Here is a 25,326-nt window from a genome sequence, read left to right on the forward strand (position 1 = left end):
TTAACTTGAAAGCTCATCCTTCGTTTTATAGGAAACATGCCACATAGCGCCTGGGTCCATGGTTCCCTTTCCCCCTTAGCAGCACCCCTGGATAGCATCAGCAAAAGGGAAAACCACAGGAATTTCACCCACACAGAACACAGATGGACAAAGAAGGGCCACACAAGTTGAAGCAGGCTCAGAAACCTTAGCTCAGGATGAGTAGACAGGAAGCAGGAGAATTCTGGTATCTCATTTAGTGAATTAAATGCCTCACATGGCCTCTTTGTACTTTGGGAGAGTGTGTGGTCTGGAGTGCTGGAGGTGGGGCCAGGGGCCAAGGGAAATGGGAAGTTGGGGCTTGGGGACCGAGGAGGGTGGGTTCTCACTTGTACACTGATTCATCTCATCTTCCTGAGGCAAGTCTCAAGATTACTTCACTAATGGAGAATAATGACACCACTTGGATAGGAGTTGAGGGAGGGGAAAGGAAAGCATGAAAATTTATTAACCCTGTGTGAGGGGCTTGGATAGCATCTCTGAAGGATCATTATGAAATCATTTCATCCCCTTTTCTCACCTCTTCCCACTAATATGAGACAAACGCTAAATAAGTATATAATAATACATTACTAGACAGACAACAAAGCCAGAAAATGTAATAGCCTGCTACAGCTACGAAACTGCCTCAAAGATATATTTAAAATGTCACTGGTGCCTGATGTAAAATACGAATTGCAGGTTCATTTGGAGGACGCGATTTAAAACCTGTACAACTGTATGGTGGCATTTCCCACTGGGGTTTAGTTTTAGTTGTCTTTTTCTGGAGACCAAAAAAAAAAAAAAATCCCCCAAGTAATTTCAGCCCAGAGATAGAAACTTCAGGGAACCACTTGTGTCTGTTATTTTTCCTTCTTGTTTTCCTTGGTCATGATGCTCTCCAAACCTAGCATCTTCTTGACATGTTGTCTTTCTTTCGGAATATTTCTGCAGGCTTCACAGGAGCTACAGAATGTAGATTACACCTTTTGGAGATGTAGCCTGGCCACATAAGGAGACAAGTAGTTGAAATTTGTGTCAAATTGCTTGTTTAAATGATGTGAGCCAACTTCTTAAAGCCAGGACAGCAGGGGCTGAGGATTTTAAAAGTTGGCAGGGGCCAAAATGACAAGGCTTGGCAGTCACCTGGTGAGCTGCCAACCTCGACTGGAGGCTTCAAAAAAGGACACAAATTAAAAGTCATGTTTCAGCAGCCATTAAAACCAAATTATAGGCTTACATTGCATAGTGAACTACTTTTGTTTTCATTATGCTTAAAATATTTCATTTTGTAGATTGAGAGTGGGTTGCTAGGAAAACCCTGTGTGGAGTTGTCATCTGTGGTCATATTTACAAAGGGGATACACACAGAGGTATAGTTCTCCTTTATGCATTTTTCCTGTGAGGATAGAGGATTTCAAGATGAGAAAAGAGGATGCAATTTGGAGTAAGGGTCAAGGTTTGAAAACATCAACCCTGATGTCTGAGCAAGCTCACAGGTATTTTCTTGACTCTCATGAAAAAAAAAAAGCATACATCTATACATAACACCTAAAACAAATACCCTTTTTAAAAAATCATCAACATTTTTAAGAAACAGGAAATTTTATCTGAAAGTCCAGATCTTAAGCTTTCCTAGAAAAACTAGAAGACTTGGCTGCATTGGGCCCTTATCCCCACATGGCCACATGGGCCTGGATCTGAGTGAGGGGTGCTTCCTAACCTTTCCAAATCACCTCAGTCCACAACTGGCCCATTTGACTTCCCTGCTTACCTGCTACAGGTATTTGAATATGCTACTCTCTGACTTAGAGTGTACCATATTCTCATTGCCTTTCAGAAAAAGAAAATGTTTATAAAGAATGCATGCAATGTACTGGTTTACCAGGAAATGGTACAGGGACTTATTATATCAGTGATCAGCCCTGTCAGGTCTGTGTCACTTCCACTTTAAGATTAACATATTCAAGATTAATACGCTCCAGCCTGGTTTTACTAAATTAGTTCCTCCTTCTTCCTTTGAGGCCTACAGAAGAAAGCAAATCAAAGTATGTTATTTGTTAGTAACCAACCCTGGAACGCTTTATGCCGTCTTTCTCTTTCTCTTTCTCTCTCTTGTTTGTGACTTTTAGCAATTACCAACCTAAAGACTTTGATTCTAGGCTTTGTTCCTCAGGTTTGCACAGGTTTGCCCAGACACTGATGGCCATTTCTCCTTCTTCTCTTTGCAGGTCCTCCAAACCACCACAGCCAATCGACTCTGAGGCCCCCTCTGCCTCCCCCTCACAACCACACTCTGTCCCATCACCACTCATCTGCCAACTCCCTCAACAGGAACTCACTGACCAACCGGCGGAGCCAGATCCACGCCCCAGCTCCTGCACCCAATGACCTGGCCACAACACCGGAGTCCGTTCAGCTCCAGGACAGCTGGGTGCTAAACAGCAACGTGCCACTGGAGACTAGGTAAGTCCCCATCGCCGGTCACACCTGTTGCCCCACCTGAGTCATGTGCACAGAGTCCCCTAGATGCTTCAGGATTCTTGTCGGGGAGACGGTCTTGGTGTAAATAACAGGACAAGTATACCACCTCTTTGTTGTTCCCTTGGTAATTTGACTCTGGATGGTAGGCTGATAGGTATTTCTTTGTTCACATGTGTCTCCTTTTAATGCTTGTTTACTTTCTTAGACAGATCTTGTGTACCCAACTAATAGAATTAGCATAACATATTTTTACTCAAAGGCTCATGGGAAACATGCTTATAAGGGTATATTGACTGAAAGCTGCTGATAAATTATGCATTTGGCCTTTCCTGAAGTAATAAATGAAGACTCATTTGAAATTAAGTGTTTGGGGAGACCTTGAGAAACAATCCCTGATTCCAGACTGACAGAAGTATAATTTTAATTTATATTTCATCCAACATGCCGTCTGACTTTAATCCCTCCTGTACACACTAACAGCTTGATGCCTGAGGGGCAAACAAGAATGTACAAAAACAAACAAGAGAAAAGGGGCAGCACTTAGGTTGGAGGGAAGAGTTTCAAAGTGATCTCCACGTCTGGCTTTGTGTTGTTTTGCCTTTTCTTCTGTCCCTTTCTTGCCTCCCCTTTTGGTCCTCCAAAACCACGCCCACCTTAATGCCCTGAGACAAGGTGTGTGGGTCACAGTGCAATGGGCTGGGAAGGAATGACTGCGGAGGCTGTGGGCGGGCTGCTAGATGGGGGAACGCTGTTGCACCCCAACCCCAGACCCTGTCATGGTTTGTATGCTCCAGTTATTATCGTTTCCTTGCCAAAAAGAACCATGAAAACGAAACAGAGAAAGGCGATAATTCATGCTGACCCTTGAAAAAGTTCTCACTTAGGGCCACCTGAGTGGCTCAGTCTGTTCAGTGTCCCACTTTTGGTTTTGGCTCGGGTCATGATCTCTCGGTGTGAGTTTGAGCCCTGTTTGAGGCTCAGCACTGAAAGCACAGAGCCTACTTGGAATTATCTCTCTCCCTCTCTCTCTGCCCCTCCCCCTCTCATTCTCTCTCTCTCTCAAAAAAATAAATAAATAAACAAACAGTTCTCACTTAAGTTTTTAAACATTAATAAGCTAGGTTTGAGGAAAAACAAAAGGAATCTGTAATGGCAAGTGAATTATCTGCACACTGCTAGAAGCGACTATGCAAGCCATAGCATTTATGTCATTTCGTACCTATAATATTCTTTTACTATTTTTATAAGATATTGAATAACTTGTGCACCATTGTCACTGTGGTCACTCTAAACCGTAATAAATTTTATTCTCTGATGATATAGGTTATTTTTAACGATGCCTACATTCTTAATCTGTGAGACCTAAAATATGAAAGTCAGTAGAAATTATATGTGTATATTACATACAATAGATATATTTAAACATCTGCGCTAATATGGGCACCTGGGTGGCTCAGTTGGTTAAGCAACCAACTTTGGCTTTGCTCATGATCTCACGGTTTGTGGGTTGGAGCCTCATGTCAGGCTCTCCTCTAATGGCATGAAGCGTGCTTTGGATTCTCTTGTCTCCTTCTCTCGCTCTCTATCTCTCAAAAATAAACATTTAAAAATAACTGCACTAATAAACCTTTGTCAAAAGGTTTCTAGGCTGAAAGCAGACTGGTCCACATGGCTTAATTCAGGATATTTTCATAGCTGGTGGTGATCTTTAAGGCTGTATAAGACTTTCTGTCTTTTTTTTTTTTCCTTCTGCCACAGAGTTTGTTGGGCGTTAGTCAACCTTCTTTTACATTAACAGTCTTTTGTTTGAAAAAGAGTTTCTGGACATAAAGGCTACATAGAGGGGACTAGATGAAGGAGAAGGATGAGGAGAAAGGGAAGGAGAAATGTACTAGCCATTGTAGAAAGTGGAGGAGGAGAGGAAGGAAGGAAGAGGACCACCATCACCATTCATCACCAGTTTTTACTATGCACTTTGTATCTGCCTGGTATTCATTCGTTATTGCATTATCTCATTAGAGCCTGAAATAATAGAGTGAGGTAGGAAGGGACCATTACTTCCACCTTTTTAAAGATGCACAATCTAGATGTGTAGGGGCAAAGTAACTTGCAAGAGGTCTAGGGCCTCAGTGAGATGGGACATTCTGAACCACCTTGGATGGACCTCCACTGGTTTCCACACACAAAACAAGGTGGCATGATGTCTGATAAATGAATACGTACAAGACTACATTTATTGCCCTAATTGTTACATTTACAGGGCAAAATCCATCAGAGTGTTTGCTCCTCACAAAGATTCTCCCTTTGGTGATTACAAGGCATATGGTGCAGAAACCATCTCCTGTCTCCTAGCTGCTGATGAAAATAATTCATTTTCCAGGAGATTTACTTTACAAAACCATTTGCAATCAAGTGTTATCTTGACAAGTATCTGGTAGAGAGAGGACCAGCAGAGCCAAGTGTGTCACCTTCCTATTTTTCTGAAGTTAGCTTTCCTAGAATTTGTATCTGATCTATAGAGTCCTTCCGTAAATCATTTATATATTTGTCATTTCTCCAAGGATTAGGGCTTCTCAATGGAGGTTTTGGAGGAGGCAAGTTCAATACAAAGCTTGAGTAGATAGGATTGCCAAAATGTTGAAGTCAGTCAGAAGAAAAAAGCAAGCAAGAACAACATCTGGATATCCTTTGATCAGTGCATTCCAGGGCCAAAGATTAGAGAATGTGAGGCCCTTGGGATAGGGCTATCACCAGAAGTCAAACACAGGGTGCAGAAGTCAGCAGCTCTGTTCATGGAATTCATGAATACATATAATTTGGATGTGCATCTGGTCCCGTATATGAAAACTTCAGCAGTAATTAATAAAATTGTTGAGCTTTACATTTCTTTTTAAAATATTATCATTCAGTGTCTTATTAGCAAATATTTACTGAGTCCCTCATGTATACCAAACACACTATATGAGGTGCTAGGGAGGTCATGAGTAACACATGAAACTTGCCCTTGAAGTTCACACAATCTAAAGGAGGAGATAGGTACATAAACAGAGGGGTAGTGCAGTGTATACAATACACTTTAAGACTAAAGTGACCATACAGTGGATGAAGTGATTAACTCTCCCAGGATGATCAGGAAACTTTTCAAACTGAGTATCTGTTTGAATTGGGTTTTTAGAGGAGGATAATAATTTGCCTAATAGATAGGTAGAAAAAAAAAGTCAAAGATTGTAGCATACTATTTGTTTCTGTTCCCTAGTATTTTTTTTAATATAGTCTTGGAAACTGTAGAACTGAACAAAGTCACTTATTCAAATGTTGGAACATTGTGAGTTTCATAGGATCATTTTCTTACCCACAAGAGAAAGTGTAGACATGGGAGCCCTTCTTTTATGGGCATGATGCCATACTAGGATTCCCATTCTTACTTTTATACCAAATAAGGATTGGTTAACTATATCCAGGAGAGAAACCATTGAAGGCAGGTCATAGAGGCTGATCATGATGTAGTCATCAATTTCGAAAATGCACTGGAAATTTACAAATGGCTTCACCACCTCTACTCTCCCTAACACAGACTTCTGGGTGTGATGGAAGAATTTCATAACTGGGAGGTGATGAGCAGGCATGCTGCCACCCCCAGAGACTCTAAGCCAAGTTCAACGTGTTTCTTTAGACCAGTGAGGAGCAAACCCTTGCTTCTCTGCATTGCTTTTTGACGTTCCCATCCATCTTAATGAGGCATGTTACATCTTCTCTAGACTGCGCTTTTTTTTCCATTTTTTTCTGTGACAAGTAGAATTAAAGGTGCTGGTTAAGGAGGCATAGCCCAAAAATGGGACTGTATGAATTACGAGTTTAACACAAGACAAAAAGCCTAAAAATTCTCTACCAATGTTAATCATGTAAGAGACCAGTGCATATACATTTCTGCTACCAAAACCAGTCAATTCATGTATAAACCATAACAGAATCTAAGGAAAAAAAAAAAAAAACTCAGGGCAGAGGAGCTAAATGCAAGCAGTCAATACTGTCTTTATCTAATATGATGTGTAACAAAATCACCACCATCTTTATTTCCACCCACTTACATCTTGAAACAAAATCCATGTGCAATTCCTGGTTGATACCATCCATCTACACTTTTCCCTCCTGAGAATAACAAGGTCATGAATCTTCCAGGCCAGCTGCTTCTTGGGGAGTTTCTGAAGTCAGCTTCTCTTGTCTAAAATGGTACAAAGTAGCTTGATGACAGAAGCTAACTTTCCTTCTTCTATGTGTTTTATTGAATTCTCTCTGAATCTCTCAGCAGCACATCAGTAAAGAGAATCCCCTGGCAGAATAAAACTTCCCTCTGGTTTTACCTTCTCCCTAAAATACCAGAAGCTCCCATTTTTGGTCAGTAATTCCTTTTCTGTCTTTACAAATCTTTTTTTTTTTTTAATTTTTTTTATTAACGTTTATTTATTTTTGAGACAGAGAGAGACAGAGCATGAACGGGGAGGGTCAGAGAGAGGGAGACACAGAATCTGAAACAGGCTCCAGGCTCTGAGTGGTCAGCACAGAGCCCGACGCAGGGCTCGAACCCACGGAGTGCGAGATCATGACCTGAGCCGAAGTCGGCCGCTTAACCGACTGAGCCACCCAGGCGCCCCTGTCTTTACAAATCTTGACACAGGGTGAACAGAAAATAAATACATAAAAAATCTCCATCAGACCCTTAACTCCAGAAGCCCTAATTTTAACTATCAAAATCCCCAAGTTACAAACAAGTTTGCAAGTTGCTTTTTAAGATCATCATCCATTATTCATTCAAGAAATAACTATGAGAACCTATCATGTGCCAAGTACTGAGGATTCAGCAGTGAAGAAGAAAAGCAAAGCCCTTGCCCTTGTGGTGTTTCCAGGCTGGATGTAGACAGAAGTGTACAAATGATTAGATACATGCCTCCCCACCATGACAAATGTACTAAGTGCTGTGTGAGGTATAGAGAAGTCAGACGCATGAGAAATTGACATTTGAGCTGAGCCCTAAGGATGAGTAAGTGTTAATTAGACTTGAAGAATGTTCTAGGTGGCAAAATAATGACCTGCTGGGGAAAGAAAGACTAAGATGCCAGGAAGGGAAAGCAAGCTAGAAGGGCAGGTGAGGGCAGGATGTTGCAGGCCATTGGGCTGGGTTAAAGGTTTTGGACTCTAGCCCAAGAATAATGAAAAGTCAATGATGTATTTTAAATAAGAGAATGAAATAATAAAATACTATTGTTTGGTTTTGTTTTGAATTGTGAGAGCTGCCATATAGCAAACATGTTGGAGGTATGGTGGAAAGTACAGCAAGTCTATTGTAGGTCCAGTTTAGAGAATGTCATCATGGTTAAGATGAAAGGTGTCCTGGTGTCCGCTAGGTTCCTGGTAGCTGTAGTACTCATATCTGGCTTTCTCCTACCAATCTGGCAAGAAGGTGAACATTCATAGACGTGAAGTATATTTTGAAGGTAGAGTCAAGTGGGAATGAACACTTGTGGAGCTGTGGGTTAGACTACTGAGAGTACGATGACCAGGTTTTTAACTTAGGAGACTGGTTGGATAGTGATTTCATTTCCCGAGGATGGAACAAGTTTTGTGGCAGAAAACAGAAGTGCAGTTTCAGGCACGTTAACTCCACGTATGTAACAAGAGACTTAAGTGTAGCTGTTTTGATTCTAAATATTTTGATTCCAAAATAATAGATGTGATGTGGAAATTCAGTCTTACAAATAACAGCATATTTACCATGTTCAGAGCTGTCAGCAGTTAATTTTTTTTCTCTTTAAAAATTTACTCTCCAGAAAATATGTTCAATTTAGCAGTTATCCTACATGATCACATAGGTCTACAAATAACAATTTTTCTTTATTAAATACCTTTTGCTTGGCACTTAGTTTTAACATCATGATCACATTGAACCCCTTAACCCTTCTGTTAGGTTTATGTTACTCTCCCCATCTTAAATAAAGGGAAACTGAGGGTTGGGAAAATTATGTTACCTACACCTCTGCAAATAAGTAAGTGGTGGAGCTGGAACTTGAACTGGGTCTGACTCCAAATGGCATGTTCATAACCACCAAATGATAGTGCCTTTGGAACTAGAAAAACAAAACAAAACAATGCTTATTCTCATGGCACACAACAACTTAATATGTCAGGCCATGGAAATGGTGAGGTCAATGCATTATAAGTGACCTAAGGCAAGAAATTATCTATGGGATGAATTCTGGCCTGTTACTGGATGTAGACTGAGTCGCTGACAAAATCAAAAGCCCAGCAAGAGCTAAGGGACTCTTCTCTGCAGCACTTTGGGTCTGGTGGCAGCCACAGTGCTGAATCTGAGGCCTCGCTGTTCCACGGCCCTGGCAGCGTAGGATCCGTGTGAGCTCATTTACAGAGTTTTAATACACTGCATCTGATAAAATGTAAGAGCAAATTGACAGTGTGGAAATAAGAAGCACTGCTACTTTTTCAGTTCTGTAATTTGTACATTTTTTATCCCTCAAACAGAGCTTTGCCAGATTAATAAGAGAAAGCCAAACGGCTAGGGATAACATGGCTGACCACTTGGTCCTACTTGGAGTACCATGGTAATTCCTGCTAGTAGGAGGTTGTGTAAGTACTCTGATAAAGAAATGAGCACATTGGGCTTGATGAGTGACATTTTAAAAATCTAATTTTGGTATCAGAATTTTAGAAGATATACTTGTTGTCTTTGCCATGAAGTTATCTTAGCCTAATCTAGATGCTTTATTGGTAGTGTGTATTTGGGAATCAAGACACAAGACCTTTAGTAAATAAGGTTTTCACAGAGAAGCAACAAGATTGTTGAAACATCCTCACCATGCTGAGCCCGAAGACTGTTCCAAACTTGTTCTCAGATTGATTTTTCTACCTAAGGATTAATTTTCTGTCAGAATCACTGACAAGCTTGATCTTGAGAATATTAAACCAAGGTAACCTGTTTGGGTTTTTGGGACTTTTTTTTTTAATGTTTTCAAGTGAAGTTGAAAACCAGAATTCATTCTGGGTGAACCAAATATATTCAAGCACTTTTCAAATCAATAGGCAGCTTGATTTCTCCATATTGCAAAACATTATGCCCCCTCTAAATTCTCATCATAGGCAACATGGAAATTAATGAGACCTTTAGGTTAGCCTTTCAAGCTCAGCCTTATTTTATAGCTTTACCTTGCCTTTTTGACACTGTGATCCCGCCTGGCCACCAGCAGCATTTCACGTTGCAGTGCACTTTAATTTTGTAGTTTTCTTAGTCTTCCTTGGAAACTGGCAGCTTATTAATCTCAATAACTGAGCTGCTCAATAGGCAAACTCTCCAATGAGAATTTAGGCTGTGTCTTTTTTTTTTTTCTTGGCAGATGGAGACAAGGGGTTAGTTGTCAGATGGAGGCAAGAGGTGGGGGAATGGGAGACAGAAAGCCGGTTAGAAGAGGCAGCCCTGCACCCCACATCACTTTCTGACAATTGGCAGGAAAATAAAGAGAACCTGGTCTGATCTACTGCTTTGCAATTTACGACTTGTGGTGTTTAACACACTCCAGACCATTAATAAGAGAATAAATAAAGTGCTGTGGCACGTGTGCAAATTACTAGGTGCATTAAGAAAGAAACAAGCATCACATCTTATTTAAGACCACTCCAACCTGCTCTTGGTGTGGATCTGCAAATTTGGAATCATCCTTGAACACAGAGCTATCGAAGGAGAGGCTGTCCTTTTCAAATTTGGCTCCCGCCATAAAACTAAAGCCTTATTAAGTTTATTAAGGCTTTAAGGACTTGAACTTCTTACTTTTAAGTTAACCCCTGCTAAGTTCTAGGTAAAGAGAACTTTTTTAAAAACTGTCCCTCAGCAGCCTAGACCATGGGGACCCAATCACGGATTGAGGCCACCTTGTGGTTATGCCTTGTAAGCACAAGACTCTGCCCTGAGTCTATGTTAAATGTTGAAGACTCTTGGGTTAAGTTCACAGTTGAAAAAAGCCAAATATTTCCAACTCTGTGCTCTTTCACCCATTCAGCTAATATCAAGTGTCACTCCCTTGGGGCATTTCCTGAAGGCTTCCCAGAGGATATTTTATCTGGTTCAGACAGGGATAGACTTGATGAAGTGCAAGTCTTTTTCTAATTCTGGCTCCCCAATGATCCTTTTCTTTTCACAGAGGCCAGATAAGGCATTCATGGTTCTCCCAGGCAGGGGAAGTAGGCTGTGCAACTTTTCTGAAGCTTCCTTTGATTTATTAGTCTCAGACTCGCCTGCCTTTGTAAGGTGGAGTTTTGTGTCCCCAGCACTGTAGTCCTGCACAGGGCACTCAGCCAGGTCACTCCACTGGGGCTGCGTTCTCTAGATTAGAGGAGAGAATGTAAGAAACTTTTTCTCAGACAGGTATTTTTCCCTCCCAAACCCACCAAATGATTTCAAGCTATTTCATGAGTCATATTTGCAAATATTCATTCTTAGAGGTCATGACAGTGCTAACCACAAAGGCTCACCCTCAAAATTGTGTATTTTTAAATCCCTTATAGAATCACTTCTTACCCAGAATGACTGAGAAATTGGCAAATGCCCCCAATTTCTGTCATCATTGTTTTAACTGTTCTTGCCTTATATGTCACAACAGAATGAGTAACACTTCTTTCTTATTTGTGAGATTGTATTGAGATTGTATTTCAGTTTGTTAAAGCTTCAGTTGGGTATAAACATCTATAAGTCCATTTCTCAACAATTAGTCCTCCCATAAAGATGTTGCACACCCATGATAGGACAATTAAAACCACATTTTTTAGGGGCACCTGGGTGGCGCAGTCGGTTAAGCGTCCGACTTCAGCCAGGTCACGATCTCGCGGTCTGTGAGTTCGAGCCCCGCATCAGGCTCTGGGCTGATGGCTCGGAGCCTGGAGCCTGTTTCCGATTCTGTGTCTCCCTCTCTCTCTGCCCCTCCCCCGTTCATGCTCTGTCTCTCTCTGTCCCAAAAATAAATAAAAAACGTTGAAAAAAAAATTTTAATTAAAAAAATAAATAAATAAATAAAACCACATTTTTTTATTAAAAATAGAGCTACCCTATGACCCAGCAATAGCACTACTAGGAATTTACTCATGGGATACAGGAGTGCTGATGCATAGGGGTACATGTACCCCAATGTTTATAGCAGTGCTTTCAACATTAGCCAAATAATGGAAAGAGCCTAAATGTCCATCAGCTGATGAATGGATAAAGATGTGGTTTATATATTCAATGGAATACTACTTAGCAATGAGAAAGAATGAAATCATGCCATTTGCAACAATGTGGATGGAACTAGAAGATATTATGCTGAGTGAAATAAGTCAGTCAAAGAAGGATAGATATCATATGTTTCACTCATATGTGGATCATGAGAAACTGAATGGAAGACCACGGGGGAGGGGAAGGGGAAAAAATAGTTACAAAGAGAGAGGGAGGGAGGCAAACCACAAGAGACTCTTAAATACAGAGAACAAACTGAGGGTTGATGGGGGTGGGGGTGGAGAAGGGGGAAGTGGGTGATGGGCATTGAGAAGGGCACTTACTGGGATGAGCACTGGGTGTTTTATGTAAGCTAATTTGACAAATTATATTCATTAAAAAAGGTTATTTACTGCGATTATACTAGAAATCTATTTCTATTGTAAAAGGAAATAATGTATTTTCATTGATGTAGAATAGTATCCAAGTTACTGTGAGTAATAAAAAGCACCTTTTAAAATAAAAAGAAAATCTCATTTTTTAAAATTATTTGAGCAAATGGATTTAAAATTCTGCACTTAGAAGAAGGTGGACGATGTTGTTCTTCTTGCATTGGTATGTGCTTAGATAAGAATTTAAAATGGAAAGCTTAATCATAGTAACTTTTTAATCTCCTATCAACCATACTTCCTCTACTAGGGAACATGGATTAGAAGGCATAAGGTGATGTTGGGCCTATTTAAGCATTTGCTGGGACCTGGGGAAATCTACCCCACCCTGGCATCAGTAAAAGGAGAATAAATCTAAAAGCCCCCTGGGTGTGGGGACAATGCTATGTACATCCGAGTCTTGTGGGTGTCTTTTTCTCAGCTTCAGTCTGTTCTCTCTTGCTATGTTAGTGTCTCCAGGGGTATACCAAAGGCAGAGGACCACAAATATTATCTTCTCCATCTTCTAGAACTCAGAATCCATGTGAGGAGAGACTGTGGCCTTATTAAATGTCTTTTCACTTCTGGAAAACAAGTGAACACTCTTTGTGGTTTTATTTTTTAGACATCATCACCCCCTAAATACCTGCTTTGTGCCAAGTACTGTAATAGGTACTTTATGTTATCTGAGTGGAAGCCCTGTGGGATAGATATTATTGTCGTTTTAGGCATGTCAGGAAGATGGAACTTGGGAAGGTAAAGAGCCTGGGGCAGAATCAAGATTCTGGAAGAACTAGATTCACAGAAGTAAACTCAGGCATTAGAAGTCTGTCCCTCAACTTTGCTTTTCTCTCTTTCCATCCATCATTCTTAACCAGACCTTCTGTGAGATCTTTGTGGGAACTACAGACTATATTCTCATAGCTTAGAAACCTAACAGAAAAAGGATATCTTTTTCCTGATATTTCACCAACACCCCCTTCATTAAATTTCATTGAACTGAATGAGGGTCACATACCCACAATGGACCCAGTCCCCAACACCTGGAGAAGCAGCCATGTTGATTGCCTAGACCTGGATCATGTACCCACATACAACATCATAGCAGGAAGAAGGGCATGGTCATAACCAAACATCATGATTTTAGGAGACTATAAAATGGAGACCTGGCAGGTCAAAAAAAAAAAAAAAAAAGTCAAGTTCAATGCTAGTTTTGCCTTAGCCCCACTGCCTTCTCTCATCGCCTGATGATAGTGATTTTCTCCTCTGGGCACACACAGTTCTGGCCAGGGTGGGGGAATGGGGGAATTTTAGGGCATCAGGTTATCTCACTTGCCTGGGCACAGAAGGGGGTTTACAGCTGATTCCAATATGAAGTAGAAAGAATAAGTTCCACTGACTAATTTCCATCCCCTTCTGATTCATTGCCCTCTCTGGTTCACTTCTCAAACATCCCACAACTTTACCTTTGAGTTCACTGTGGCCACTTAATGCATTTTAACTTTTATTAGTCTCCTGATGTCTCTTTGAAGCTATCATCTTCTTTCCTGCAAAACTGCTTGGATTCCACATTTTCTAATTAAAACATGCTCATTTATTGTCTTACTAACCAGTGCTCTTTACGAGGGCTCATGATGAGAAAGTTAACTCAAAACAACTCGATTCATTTCCCATCTCCTGAAAATGGCTTGAGATGCAGTTTTACCTTTACAACGTCAAATTACTTTGGACAATTTTTGGTTTTGCTTTTTTAATAAAACCATGAATGGAAAACATCTAAACTCCATGCTTTAAGCTCCTGTTCTCAACAATGCACTCTGTTCTCTTCTTGGTGAAAATCTCAGGTAGGCAGTGTCATTCAGCTCCATAATGGACCACAATGTAGGTAACAATTGAATTGTGCTATATTTAATTAGACAAAATCTTGGTCCTAAGATGCAACATGTCCTAATGTCAATAATTATGCCCATCACTGTCTACACCCCTGTGATTTGATCTGGCATTACTAGAAGTACTAAAACTCAGTGTAATAGAGGGAAGGTAGTACACATGCATTTAAACCCTCCTAGAATTTCATACTAATGATGTGGGTGAGAGAACAAGTTCCAAGGACATGGTGCGTGTCTTAGTGTACTTTGTTTTCTGAGTCTTCACCACTGCTGGCCTTGTCTAGAAATAGGGAAGCAGTATTTGGATGGGAGTCCCCTCATGTCCTGCCCCTAATGTGTATCTTCAGGGTCACAGTATCATTCAGTTGGGGAAAGACAAAGTATAGAATTTGCCACAGAGATAAGCCAAAGCCTATTTCAGGCAGAGAGGTGGAGACAGAGAGTCAGAGATAGAGAAGAAAGGATCTGGCAATAAGAATATAGAAGTAAAGTGATGCTGTCTTCTGGGAAGTTGGTCCTTTGATTCTGCCAGAAGGCGGACCAGGAGAAGGAATCAAGGTCAACTAGATGTCTAGTTGGGAATCGTTTGGCAGCACAGAGGCAGAATTTCCAAGCTGGAATCCATGTTTAGATTACCTAGTATAGTCCAATGTCTATTTTATAGATGAGGGGAGTGAGGACCAGATGACTCATCAATTCCTCCCACTTGGAATGTCCGAGTGGTGCCCTAAAGCAGGTCTCTTGTTCAAGCATTCCTCACCATGCTTCACTGTTTCCAGCATGATTAGGGGACTTTGTTGCCTATTCATCTTGAATAGATTCTGCTCCATTTCATTCCACAAAGGAATCATCAAGAATTTAAGACAAAGATTAGAGCACATATTGCAATAGATTTGGTCTTTCCACTCATTCATTACAAAATGCATACATTCTCTTGATAAAAATATTCAACAACCAGGAAGATAGAAAATGAAAAGTAAGATGCCCTGCCCTTCTGCTCCTATTTTCAAGGAAATCTCTTTTGAAGGTTTATTATTTTAGGTTTCCCGAAATGTTTATGGATGTCTGAGCATGTTTTTGTTTAATATAAATGGGATCACATTATACATACCATTTGGCAACTTCCTTTTTTAACTTCATGAGATATTGTGGAAATCACTTCAGGTAATTTCTTGTGGACCTGCCTCATTCTTTAAAGTATGTGTAATATTCCAGATTGTCATAATTTATTTAACCAGTCTCTTCTTTATGGACACTTACATCACTTTCACATTTTTGCTCTTACAAACAAAACTGTAATGAGGAGTCTTGTGTATATACCTTTCTTTGCATACTTACATGATTATATTCAAGAGTCAAATTCCTGGAAGTGAAATTGCTAGATCAAAGGGTATATATAATGTGCATTTTAAATTTTGATAGATTGTGCCAAATTATGTTCAATTCAAATGCTGTAGTCTCTCTTTATTCCTCATTCTTTAATGGCCTGAATTTTCTTTTATGAGCTTGAAATAAGAGCCCTGAAGTTTACGGTATTGGATTTTAAACATAGAATTGAAAGAATTTTCTTTTTCAAGGGACAATGTACTAAATAATATTAGAATACTCTAGAAACTCAACTCCCTTCTCATGTGCCAGGTGTAGTATAAGAAAAAGGTATAGCTGTGGGGAAAATCTGACTCACTCACTTTCCTTGGTTCTAGCTGTAGGGCTCTTTCTCTTTATTCCCAGATTTTGCTACACTGCGGCCTACGTGATTCAAGATACCTAACCTTTGCTGCCTTTTGTTTTCTCATTTATAATTTGGCAGTGTTTAAATTTGCCTCTTCTCCCTGTCTACCTTGCCTCTATCTACCTAATGGGGATATTATAAGAATATCTAAGATGACTTAGTCAAGTTTCTGAGTCCCCAGGAGAAATGCCTAGTACAGTAGGATTATTGTTCTAACTATTATAGGAGAGCGTTTATGATCAAGGGCTTGAAAATCCAGCAAGGAAGACAGCCTCTTTTGTGAAATAAGTATGTGAGGGTTCTGTCAATAAGAGGCCCTCAGGCCAAACTTCTATAGTTTCTTTATCTGAAACTCTGATTTTATGCTAAATAAGGATTTTTTGTATTTCCCACCTCCTGTTGGTAATCCCATTACCAGCTGTGTTCATAGGACTTCAGCTTGATTCAGCCAACATTTATGGAGGCTCTATTATTAGGGGCTGACCACCATGCAAGATGCTGAGGGTAAAGAATGAAAAAGACATGGTCCCTGTCCCTTGACAGTTACAGTCTAGTGGGAGAAAGACAGCTAAGTAGATAATTTATATTAATATAAAACACTGTAATATGGACAGAAGCTCAGGACAACATGGGAGCACATGATGGTAGGGGACTTCCACACCTCGCTGGTCAGGGAAACCAGGTAGATAGTGTCTGATTCCCATTTTGATAGAAAAGTATACCCCATCAAAAGGGCTCTCAAGGAAGAGGTAAGAGAATAAGGCCAGAAAAGCAAGAGTTTGCAAGCATTCTGGATCAACTGGGGACAATTCAGAGGACAATGCTAGAGATGTCTTATGGCCCATGTCAGGGACACCTTCTAGACACAGAGAAGCACCTAAGGTTTATTCTATATGGGATGGGGAGTCTTCAAAGGTGTGTTATGGTCACAGTTGCAGTGAGAAGTAGGAAGGAAAAAAAATCAGCTGGTATACCAGAAGGAAAAGAAATAAAAGTTTACAGCACTTACCCAAAGCATCCCATGTTGAAGAAAGGAAAGGAGAAGGGAAGGAAGGAAAGCGAGTGGGACAAGAAGAAAAGATCTATCCTTCAAGTAGGCAATTTATGGGATTCATTGATAGATAAAAGCCAACATTTATTGAGGGTCTCCTTAGTTTCATCTATGTGCTGAGCGCATTTAATACACACAATATCCCTATGAAATATTTCAGTTGTTTTCAACATTTTGCATACAAAGAAACCCAGATTCCTCAAATCATTTTCCCAAGGCTGCCCAGGTTACAGATGAGGCAACCAGGCTCTGAACCCCCTTGCTGCCAATAGTTTGCTGGTTCACCACTGCCATGTTCAGCCTCCTGGAACAGGCAGGCTATTCCAGGCTGACCCTGACCTAGACCTTCCTCTTCCTTCTTGTCCTCTACCCTCTCCATACACTGCTCTTCCCCTCCTTCCACTGCCCTCACAGAAATGCAGACCGTACTTTGCTTTTCATGTAGCCACTTAACTTTTGTCAAGCAAAACCTAAGAGCCAGAAAGGATCCCAGTTCAAGTCCAAGCCTCTGAGATGTCTGCAAAGACAGCCTTTCCTGACCAGACTCTCCTTTAGTTTTGCTTAATTCTGCCGCTTGCAAAGAAAATGCCTGGAGGCGGGCACCTGGCTTTTAGTCTAACATGCCACCTCCCTGTCAGGCAGCTTTCAATTTACCATGCCTCAGCATGTCCAACCGCGTCTTCGTCAAGACTTCCAAGATGGCAGTGACAAGCTTTTCGGGTACTTAAGGCAAACATGCATGACAGTTTTCCTTGACACTTGCATTTTTAAAAAGCCTTGCCTGGAGCCCTAGGAAACCCAGCATTTAGGAAACCAGGAGCCTTACAAGGAAGCCACACTTTCAGAACTTGCTTCCCTGGGACTTGTTTTGTGACAGGGACACTGCAGGATCTGCTTGAGAGTATATTAAGCACCATGGCAATATTTACATGTTGATGCTAAATAATGGTTGCCTTTTTTAATGGCATTTTTTGATGACTGAAATGTATGGATCTGTTCAATGCATTGTCAGTGGGTATGTGGCTGGCCTACAAACACACTTAAATGGCACACTTCTGCAAAGCATTAATTTCTAAGTGTCCAACAGATATATGTAGGCAGGCAAACATGTCACAGGGGTTGCTATAAAGCTTAATTAATATCCCTAAAGAGCTCTTATATCATTTCAAGAAGAGTGCTAAATAAGAAGAAAACATTGTACCTATGGATATTACACATATAAAGAAATGTGGGTGAATAAACTGATAGGTCTTTGTATATTTGTTCATGTCTCAAAGGGTCTGTGTAAATTCAAATGGGAAAATAAATTGTATTAGAGATAACTATCTTTTATTTGAGTGTTTAAAAAAAAAGCAACAGAGCCCCAAACTTAAATGCTAGAAATCTCTACACACTATTGATGTGGAAGCAAATCTATAATACAAAAAGTGAAGAGTAGTTTTCTTTCTTTCTTTGTTTTCCTTCTCCTCTGCCCATCCCTACATCTTAGGATTGCTTTAATGACTTAAGAGTTATTTTTACCTGTGCAAAAATTGAATAAATCAGTTTTGTTTTTCTTTCTAAGCCTTGAAGAAATCACATAAAATACTTTATCTGCCCGTTTTAATTTTTCTATCATAATAAAACTTCCTTCTTTCTCTGCCTTTCTCCCTCCCTCCATTCCTTCCCTCCATTCTCTCCTTCCTTCCATCCCTCCTTCTTCACTCTTTCCACCAAGTGACTAGGTCCTGAGAACCTACAAAAATCTAGGAAATAGCCATTATTGAGGTTTTTGTTTGTTTCCTTTTAATTTCTTTCTGGGCCTTAGTGTACTCATCCAGAAATAGAGGGAAATGAATTAGAATTTCATTTCTCAAAGGTGTACCCCATGGAATACCTTTTTAAGACTGGGAAAGTAGGTGGATATAAAACTTATGTGATAAAATAAGCAGAATGATAAATATTATATTGTAGAGTACTGAGATATTTAAAATATTAAAGGCTTGTGAAGATTCTGTAGTAATCTCTTAAATTTTCTTCACTCCAGTATTTCCCAAATATCATGAAATGCTTTCTTTACCTAAAGCTAGTAATATATGAATACACTGGGTGATCCGAAGAAGATACTTTGAGATCTTATATTTCAGACCCTCTTTGATCTCACAACAGAAGTAGGAAACCTAGAATTTCTTCAAACTCTTTCTAGAGAAGGACTTTCTGAATTTGTCTTCTAGGATAAGATGTAATTTCTCTCTCAGAGCCAAAACTTAAGAAATCCACCCATGTACAGATTCACTCATCATGTTCTACAATATTTGGGCCTGTGAGTAAGTACTGTTTATAATACAGTGCTCAGATTATGTGCTAACAATAAAAACTTTTTTATAAAAATGTCATGGATAGATCACTTTGCTAGAATATAAACCCTAGTACTTTTCTACTAAAACCTCTTTCCTAAAATGAGAGTCTGTTCACTTGGCATGTTAAAACATTTTGTAAGATATAAAGTATTATTACTGTTTTTGTGGCTACTGCCACATGGCTCTTGGTGATGTTTTTGTTCTTGTAATTTGAAAGTTTAAAAAAAAAATTTATAACATGGGTAAGATGAAAGGAGACTAGCAACATGTTCAGGGCCAACTAGAATTTGACCTTGCTGAGGAATTCAAGGTTGGTCATTTTCTACATTTAGAAAACAGCTAAATGTTCCCCATAAAGTTTAACATAGAATTACCATAAAACTGAGCAATTTTCCTATGTATTTCCCCCCAAAATTGAAAATAGGTGCTCAAGTATTTGTACACAAATGTACCAAGCAGCACTATTCACCATAACCAAAAGACCAAAACAACATAATGCCCCTCCATGTATAAATGGATAAACAACATGTGGTGTGTGTATGGTTGTATATGCAATATATATACATGCACACACAATGGAATAGTATTCAGCCTTTAAAAAGAATGAAATGCTAACTGAGAATAAACTGAGGGTTGATGGGGGTGGGATGGATGAAAGGATGGGTGATGGGTATTGAGGAGGGCATCTTTTGGGATGAGCACTGGGTGTTGTATGGAAACCAATTTGACAATAAATTTCATATTAAAAAAAAAAGAATGAAATGCTAATAAATGCTATAGTGGAGATGAACTTGAAATATGCTGAGTGAGAGAAGCCAAGCACAAAAAGTCACGTATAGTATGATTCCATATATATGAAATACCCATAATCCATAGAGACAGAAATCAGATTAGTGGTTACCAGAAGCTAGGAGTAGGAGAACAGGGATTTAGGAATTACTGCTTGATGGGTACAGGGTTTGCTTTTGGGGTAATGAAAATATTTTGGAACAAAATAGGGAGGGTGGTTGTACAATATTTTGAATGCATTGAATGCCATTGAATAGTATGCATTAAAATGATTAATTTTGTTATGTAAATTTCACCTCAATAGGAAAAATTTTTCATTAATTAATTAATTAATTGATTTAAGGAAAACAGCTAGAGAATCAATGTATTCCCCTTAGTATGAAAAGTCTACTCAAGGGAGAGGCAACAAGATAGTTACGCTTGGAAAATCCATCTCTTGCTCCCATCTTTTCCAAGAAAAATGCTAAGAAAAAATGCCAGTTTCCAAAACATGCTTTAAAATGGTTAACTTAGAAGGCAGTACACAAAATACCAGTACATGTGATTTGATTAATACTGTTAAATGGATCCAAGGATGCAATATATTAGCATCTGGAAGATTTTAAACATGATTCCCATTCAGCATCTTGGTAAATGCAACTCATCAGACTTTCCTGAAGTTGTTGAAGCACCAAAGATAAGGAAATAAAGGTGTATCAGACGAGACTCCTTTGTTACAGAGGTGGCAGGGGAGGGAGGGTAGAGAAAGATAAATGGATTCTTATCTGGGTGGAGGAGGGTGTACACAAGATTTTTCAGAGATGAAAACTGTTCTCATCATATTCTTTTAAAAGTGATTTGGAAGAGAAAATGCACCATGAAATCTTTATGTTTGCAAAGATACCAAACCTATGAAGATAAACTGCTCTGTAGGTGGGCAGAGAAGTGACAGATAAGGAGCAAGTACATTTACCAAAAAAAATTCTTCCAGGGTTGTAGGAAGATTATCTCTGAGTTCCTGGTTACAAACCAGAAACTGGCCCTGAGATTAGTGTAAACTAATGCCTAAACATAGATGTCCATTGGGCTGCTGAGGAAAGAGAGGAGCGGAAGACCTGAAGAATGCACAGCATCACTAAGTAGAATCCTAAAAATTAATCAAAAGTGCATTATCACTATTTCAAAAACTATTGTGAGTTCTCAATGGAAATAGTCAATAGTCAATAGCTAACATACCTCAAGAATGACAAAAAGGTTGAGGAAAATTCCAACCTAAAAGATCAAGAAAATGAGAAGGCAGTCATAAAATGTGCTAAAAGCCTCCTCAGAATAGAAAGATGGCAGGTTTCTCAAAGGATTTAAAAAAGAAAAAAACAAAACAAAAAAAAAAAAAAAACATATGTAGGCATAATGATAACATGGTCCTGTTTACCAAAATCTTGAAACTCAGGGTGACAGGGCATTCCTTGAAGAGGACACCACAGGATAAATAAATAGATGTGTGGACCTGAGAACATATAGAAAAGTTTTCAAGATCTAGATTGGCTCATTCATCCATTCATTTACCAAAAATTGTTCAAACACCAAACATTTGCTGGACATGCTTCCAGAGGGTGGGGATACAGCAGTGGGGAGAACTAAATCTGGGCCCTCAAGGAAAGTGCATGCTGTTGGGTGAAGCAGGTAATAAGCAAGATGATAGCTACTCAAAGCATAAATGTGGAGCAGATGATATGGCAGGGCCTTATATGAATACCATCACTCTACGTCCCTCAAAAATCAGTCATTGGAGGTGGAAAGTCCCCAGGCTGCCACCTTGGCCAAGGTAGGGTATAAAGTAAAAAGCTGATCAAAAAAGTTTTTCTGAGAAATGAGTTTTGAAGGGAGACTGCTTTCAGTCTCCTGAGGAGAAGTCATGCAGAGATCTGAGTTAAGAACTTTCTAGAGGGAAACACAATGTAGAATACCCTGAGATGCAGAGAAGCTTGGCATCTTTGAAGGACAGGGAAAAGTATGGTGGAAGTCTCAAGAACATAACTGGTGGAGGACAGGAAGAGATGAGGTACACCATAATGAGGTGCTATATAGGCCTGCATAAGGAGCTGGGTTACTTTTAAGTATAAAGGAGATGGATAGTTTTAAGCAGGAGAGTAGTATGATTTGATCTGTGTTTATAGACAATGGCTGGCTTCTGCATAGAGCATGGATGTAAATGGCCAACGTGGAAATAGGGAGACCTATTTGAGGCTGCTGTATGCAGTAAGCCAGGCACAAGGTTTAAGTGGTAACAAGAGGATGGATATCTTTATGTATTATTCCAGGCTGAGAGAAATGAACTGATGATGAATGGGGGTTATAGGAAGGACAGGAACCATGGTGAAGCCTAGTTAGGTAAATGGCATGGCACCCAGCCAGATGTCACACACCAGGACTGACAGTTGTCCTTGTTGCTGGCAATGTTGGTGCCCCACACATCTCAGTCAGCTTCTTCTCTGAGACTGGACTTCAGGTGGGGACTGGTCCCTAGGTTTAACAAGGCCCAGCTCTCTCAGATTATATTGGAACAGCTCTGTAGAGCCATCCCATGACCCAAGACCAACAGCTCTAGAGCACCCCATGAGATTGACCAAGGAATCCTTAAAACATCACAATTTAGCTTCTCTCTATGCCCAGCCTGCTTTCTTCAATCCCTCACACGTGGTGTGCCCAAGAGCCCCTTCTAATAAAACTTCCTGCATGTACATTTCTTTCTCAGAGTCTGCTTTCTGGGGATGGCACCTGCTCAACTGATAGGTGATTACTTCTTTGACCAACAGGGGTGAGACCTGAAAGAGAAGGACACTTTGGAGTGAAAATCAAGAGTTGTGTTCTGGCCATGTTAAATTTGAGATTTCTGACTATATCCAAATGTACAATGATAGTAATAATGAGGATGGCTAGAATATTCTGGACAAAAACCAAAACCCTCGAGGCAGAGCACAAAGAAGGCCACCAACCCTTTTTATCACAGAAGACAACTGAATTCCCAATGAGTCTTTTCTGCCTTAATTCTTTTATAAATGGAATGCTTCTAAAGATCTGTCACCCTTTGCTCGAAGAGAAGACATAGTTTAAAACCCTTTGTATGTGCATTAATATCCAGATTCCATGCCCTCAAAACCTTGCATAGTGTAGTTCTCCCCTTGCCTACCTCTCCCGCCACTCACCCTGTGGAGCACTGGGTTCCAGCCACATGTTCTTCTCTCACTTCTTCAAAAAGTAGAACTTTCCCAATGTAGGACTTTTGTACACGCAGTTTCCTCTGCTAGGGATGCCCTTTCATCACTCCTTGAATGATTAACTCCTTCTTATTCTTAGACCTCTCCTTTTTGATCATGTCCTCAGAGAGGAGTCAGAGAGGAGTGACCATTCTACAGGAGTCCCACATTTCCTCTTAGTCGCTTTTCCTTCACGGCACTTCTCGGTTTGTAATTACTTAATGTACTTGTTGGTTTACCTGGACTTGAGTTTTGTTTATTCCATCTGTCTTTCCGATTAGTAATTCCATAGGAGGATGAGGATTTATTCACCATTTTATCCAAAGCATCTGGTACCACATGATACATATTCCATGTTCAGTAAATATTAGTTGACTCATGACTTCCTATTTAATTTATTTTAATTTTTTTAATGTTTATTCATTTTTTAAGAGAGAGTGTGAGTGGGGGAGAGGTAGAGAGAGAGGGAGACACAGAATCTAAAGCAGGCTCCAGGCTCTGAGATGTCAGCACAGAGCCTGATGTGCAGCTCGAACTCATGAACCAGAGATCATGACCTGAGCCGAAGTCTCACGCTGAACCGACTGAGCCACCCAATCGCCCTGTACCTTCCTATTTTAGATTTTGAATTCTTTAGAAGGAAAAGAGGGAATATGGTATATCTATGTGTTAGAAACCTCCTGTGGGTCAGCCTCTGTGCTCACAGATTGTATTCATTATCTCTTTCAACCCATCCCATAGTTCTGTAATGCAGATATTGTTATTTACCCAGTTTTTAGAGGAAGCATCTGAGGCTCAGGGAGATTAATTGGCTTTCCCAACCTAATGCACTTCCTGATAGAGTTGAGATTTGAGTTCGGATATGCCTGACTCCAAAGCCTATGCATTTCCACTGTTCCACAATTGCTGTGTTCCTTCAGCAGATATCTGTGAGCTCCTACTATAAACAGAGAAAGATACCAGGAAGCGAAAGGTATAGGATCTGCCTTTGGGAAGCTTGTAATATGACTGGAGAGACAAGGCAAACACACAGGACAAATGTAGTAGCATGAAGCAGAATATGATAAAGGAACATGCCCTAAGGTTTCTTCCAGCTCGAAAATTCTTTGACTCTCTGAATGGTACAGGCAATAAACTCGATGGGAGAAATCATTCTGCTCGTTGATTGTATCTGATGGCGGGCATTCTTTCTTCATCTACCTCTGGCTGCCTGTGAACACAAATGCAAGTCTATTTGAAATGGCTGTCTCTATACTCCCATATTATAGTGTATGGTGAATTCAAGGTCAACTTTGAAGTCAGAGTCAGAAGTCTTTGTTTTTTTCCTCTACTGTATCAAGACTTTTACCAATTAACTTGAAAAAAGTCAACAAGTTAACAACTCCAGGGGAAAAAAAAAAAGACTCCTCATTTCATCCCAAAGACTCTGAAATGGATTTGCTCACAAAACACCAGGTTTCTTTAGTGACCTCCAGAGACCTTGCCTGTCACACTGAGCAGTATATCATTTCATGGGGGAAAAAAGAGAAGTTTTACCATGAAAAATGCTATGTTATATCACAGTGTGACACTATTTAAATATCAAGAGTCGAAGCTTCTATTTAAAAAACGGAAGGCAATAAATTGAGTTGCTAATTATTCCAGCTGTGAGTATTTTTGGTATGACTGCAAATTTTGAAGAGGGCAAAATAGAGGATTTTCCTGTTGTTCATGGCATATGCAAATGTAGTGATGGTCCCCTATGATCTAAAAGGTTCAGGGATCAGAAACCTTGAAAGCCTATTTTTCATTGAATCAAAATTGGTTTGAGTCTAAGCTTAGGGAATCGTGAAATGAAATGGGCTTTTAATTATACTAATTGGGTTACTGGCTTCTTTTTCAAACTTAGGAAGTAGCAATTTTTTAAAAACATTTTTAAAGTTTTATGTTAAGAGCAACAGTTCATTTCTCAACTCAAGCATAAATTCCCAACTGGAAGGAGAGAACAAGCATATTAGTAATATCTTCAGTGCCTTCCCTTCCTAATAAAATTGTTTCGGGGAGTGGGATGCCTGCAATGTCCCAGTCACAGTGCTAATTAGAATGGCTCATGCATTCAACAAATATTTTA

General features: G+C 39.8%; 1 protein-coding gene across 18 annotated transcripts in view; it reads left to right on the plus strand.

Moving 5' to 3' along the window:
* Positions 1–25,326, plus strand: part of TENM2 (teneurin transmembrane protein 2) — a 1,151,751-nt gene that overhangs the window by 844,663 nt on the left and 281,762 nt on the right. For all 18 annotated transcript variants that reach the window (XM_086711354.1, XM_086710697.1, XM_086710377.1 and 15 more), the window contains one exon: positions 2,250–2,484. In XM_086711354.1, the coding sequence (XP_086567480.1) occupies positions 2,250–2,484 (235 nt within the window). The remainder of the gene's footprint in view (positions 1–2,249; positions 2,485–25,326) is intronic.

Source organism: Puma concolor, chromosome A1 (assembly GCF_028749965.1).
Source record: "Puma concolor isolate L17-30 chromosome A1, mPumCon1.1.hap2, whole genome shotgun sequence".
Lineage (NCBI taxonomy): Eukaryota > Metazoa > Chordata > Mammalia > Carnivora > Felidae > Puma > Puma concolor.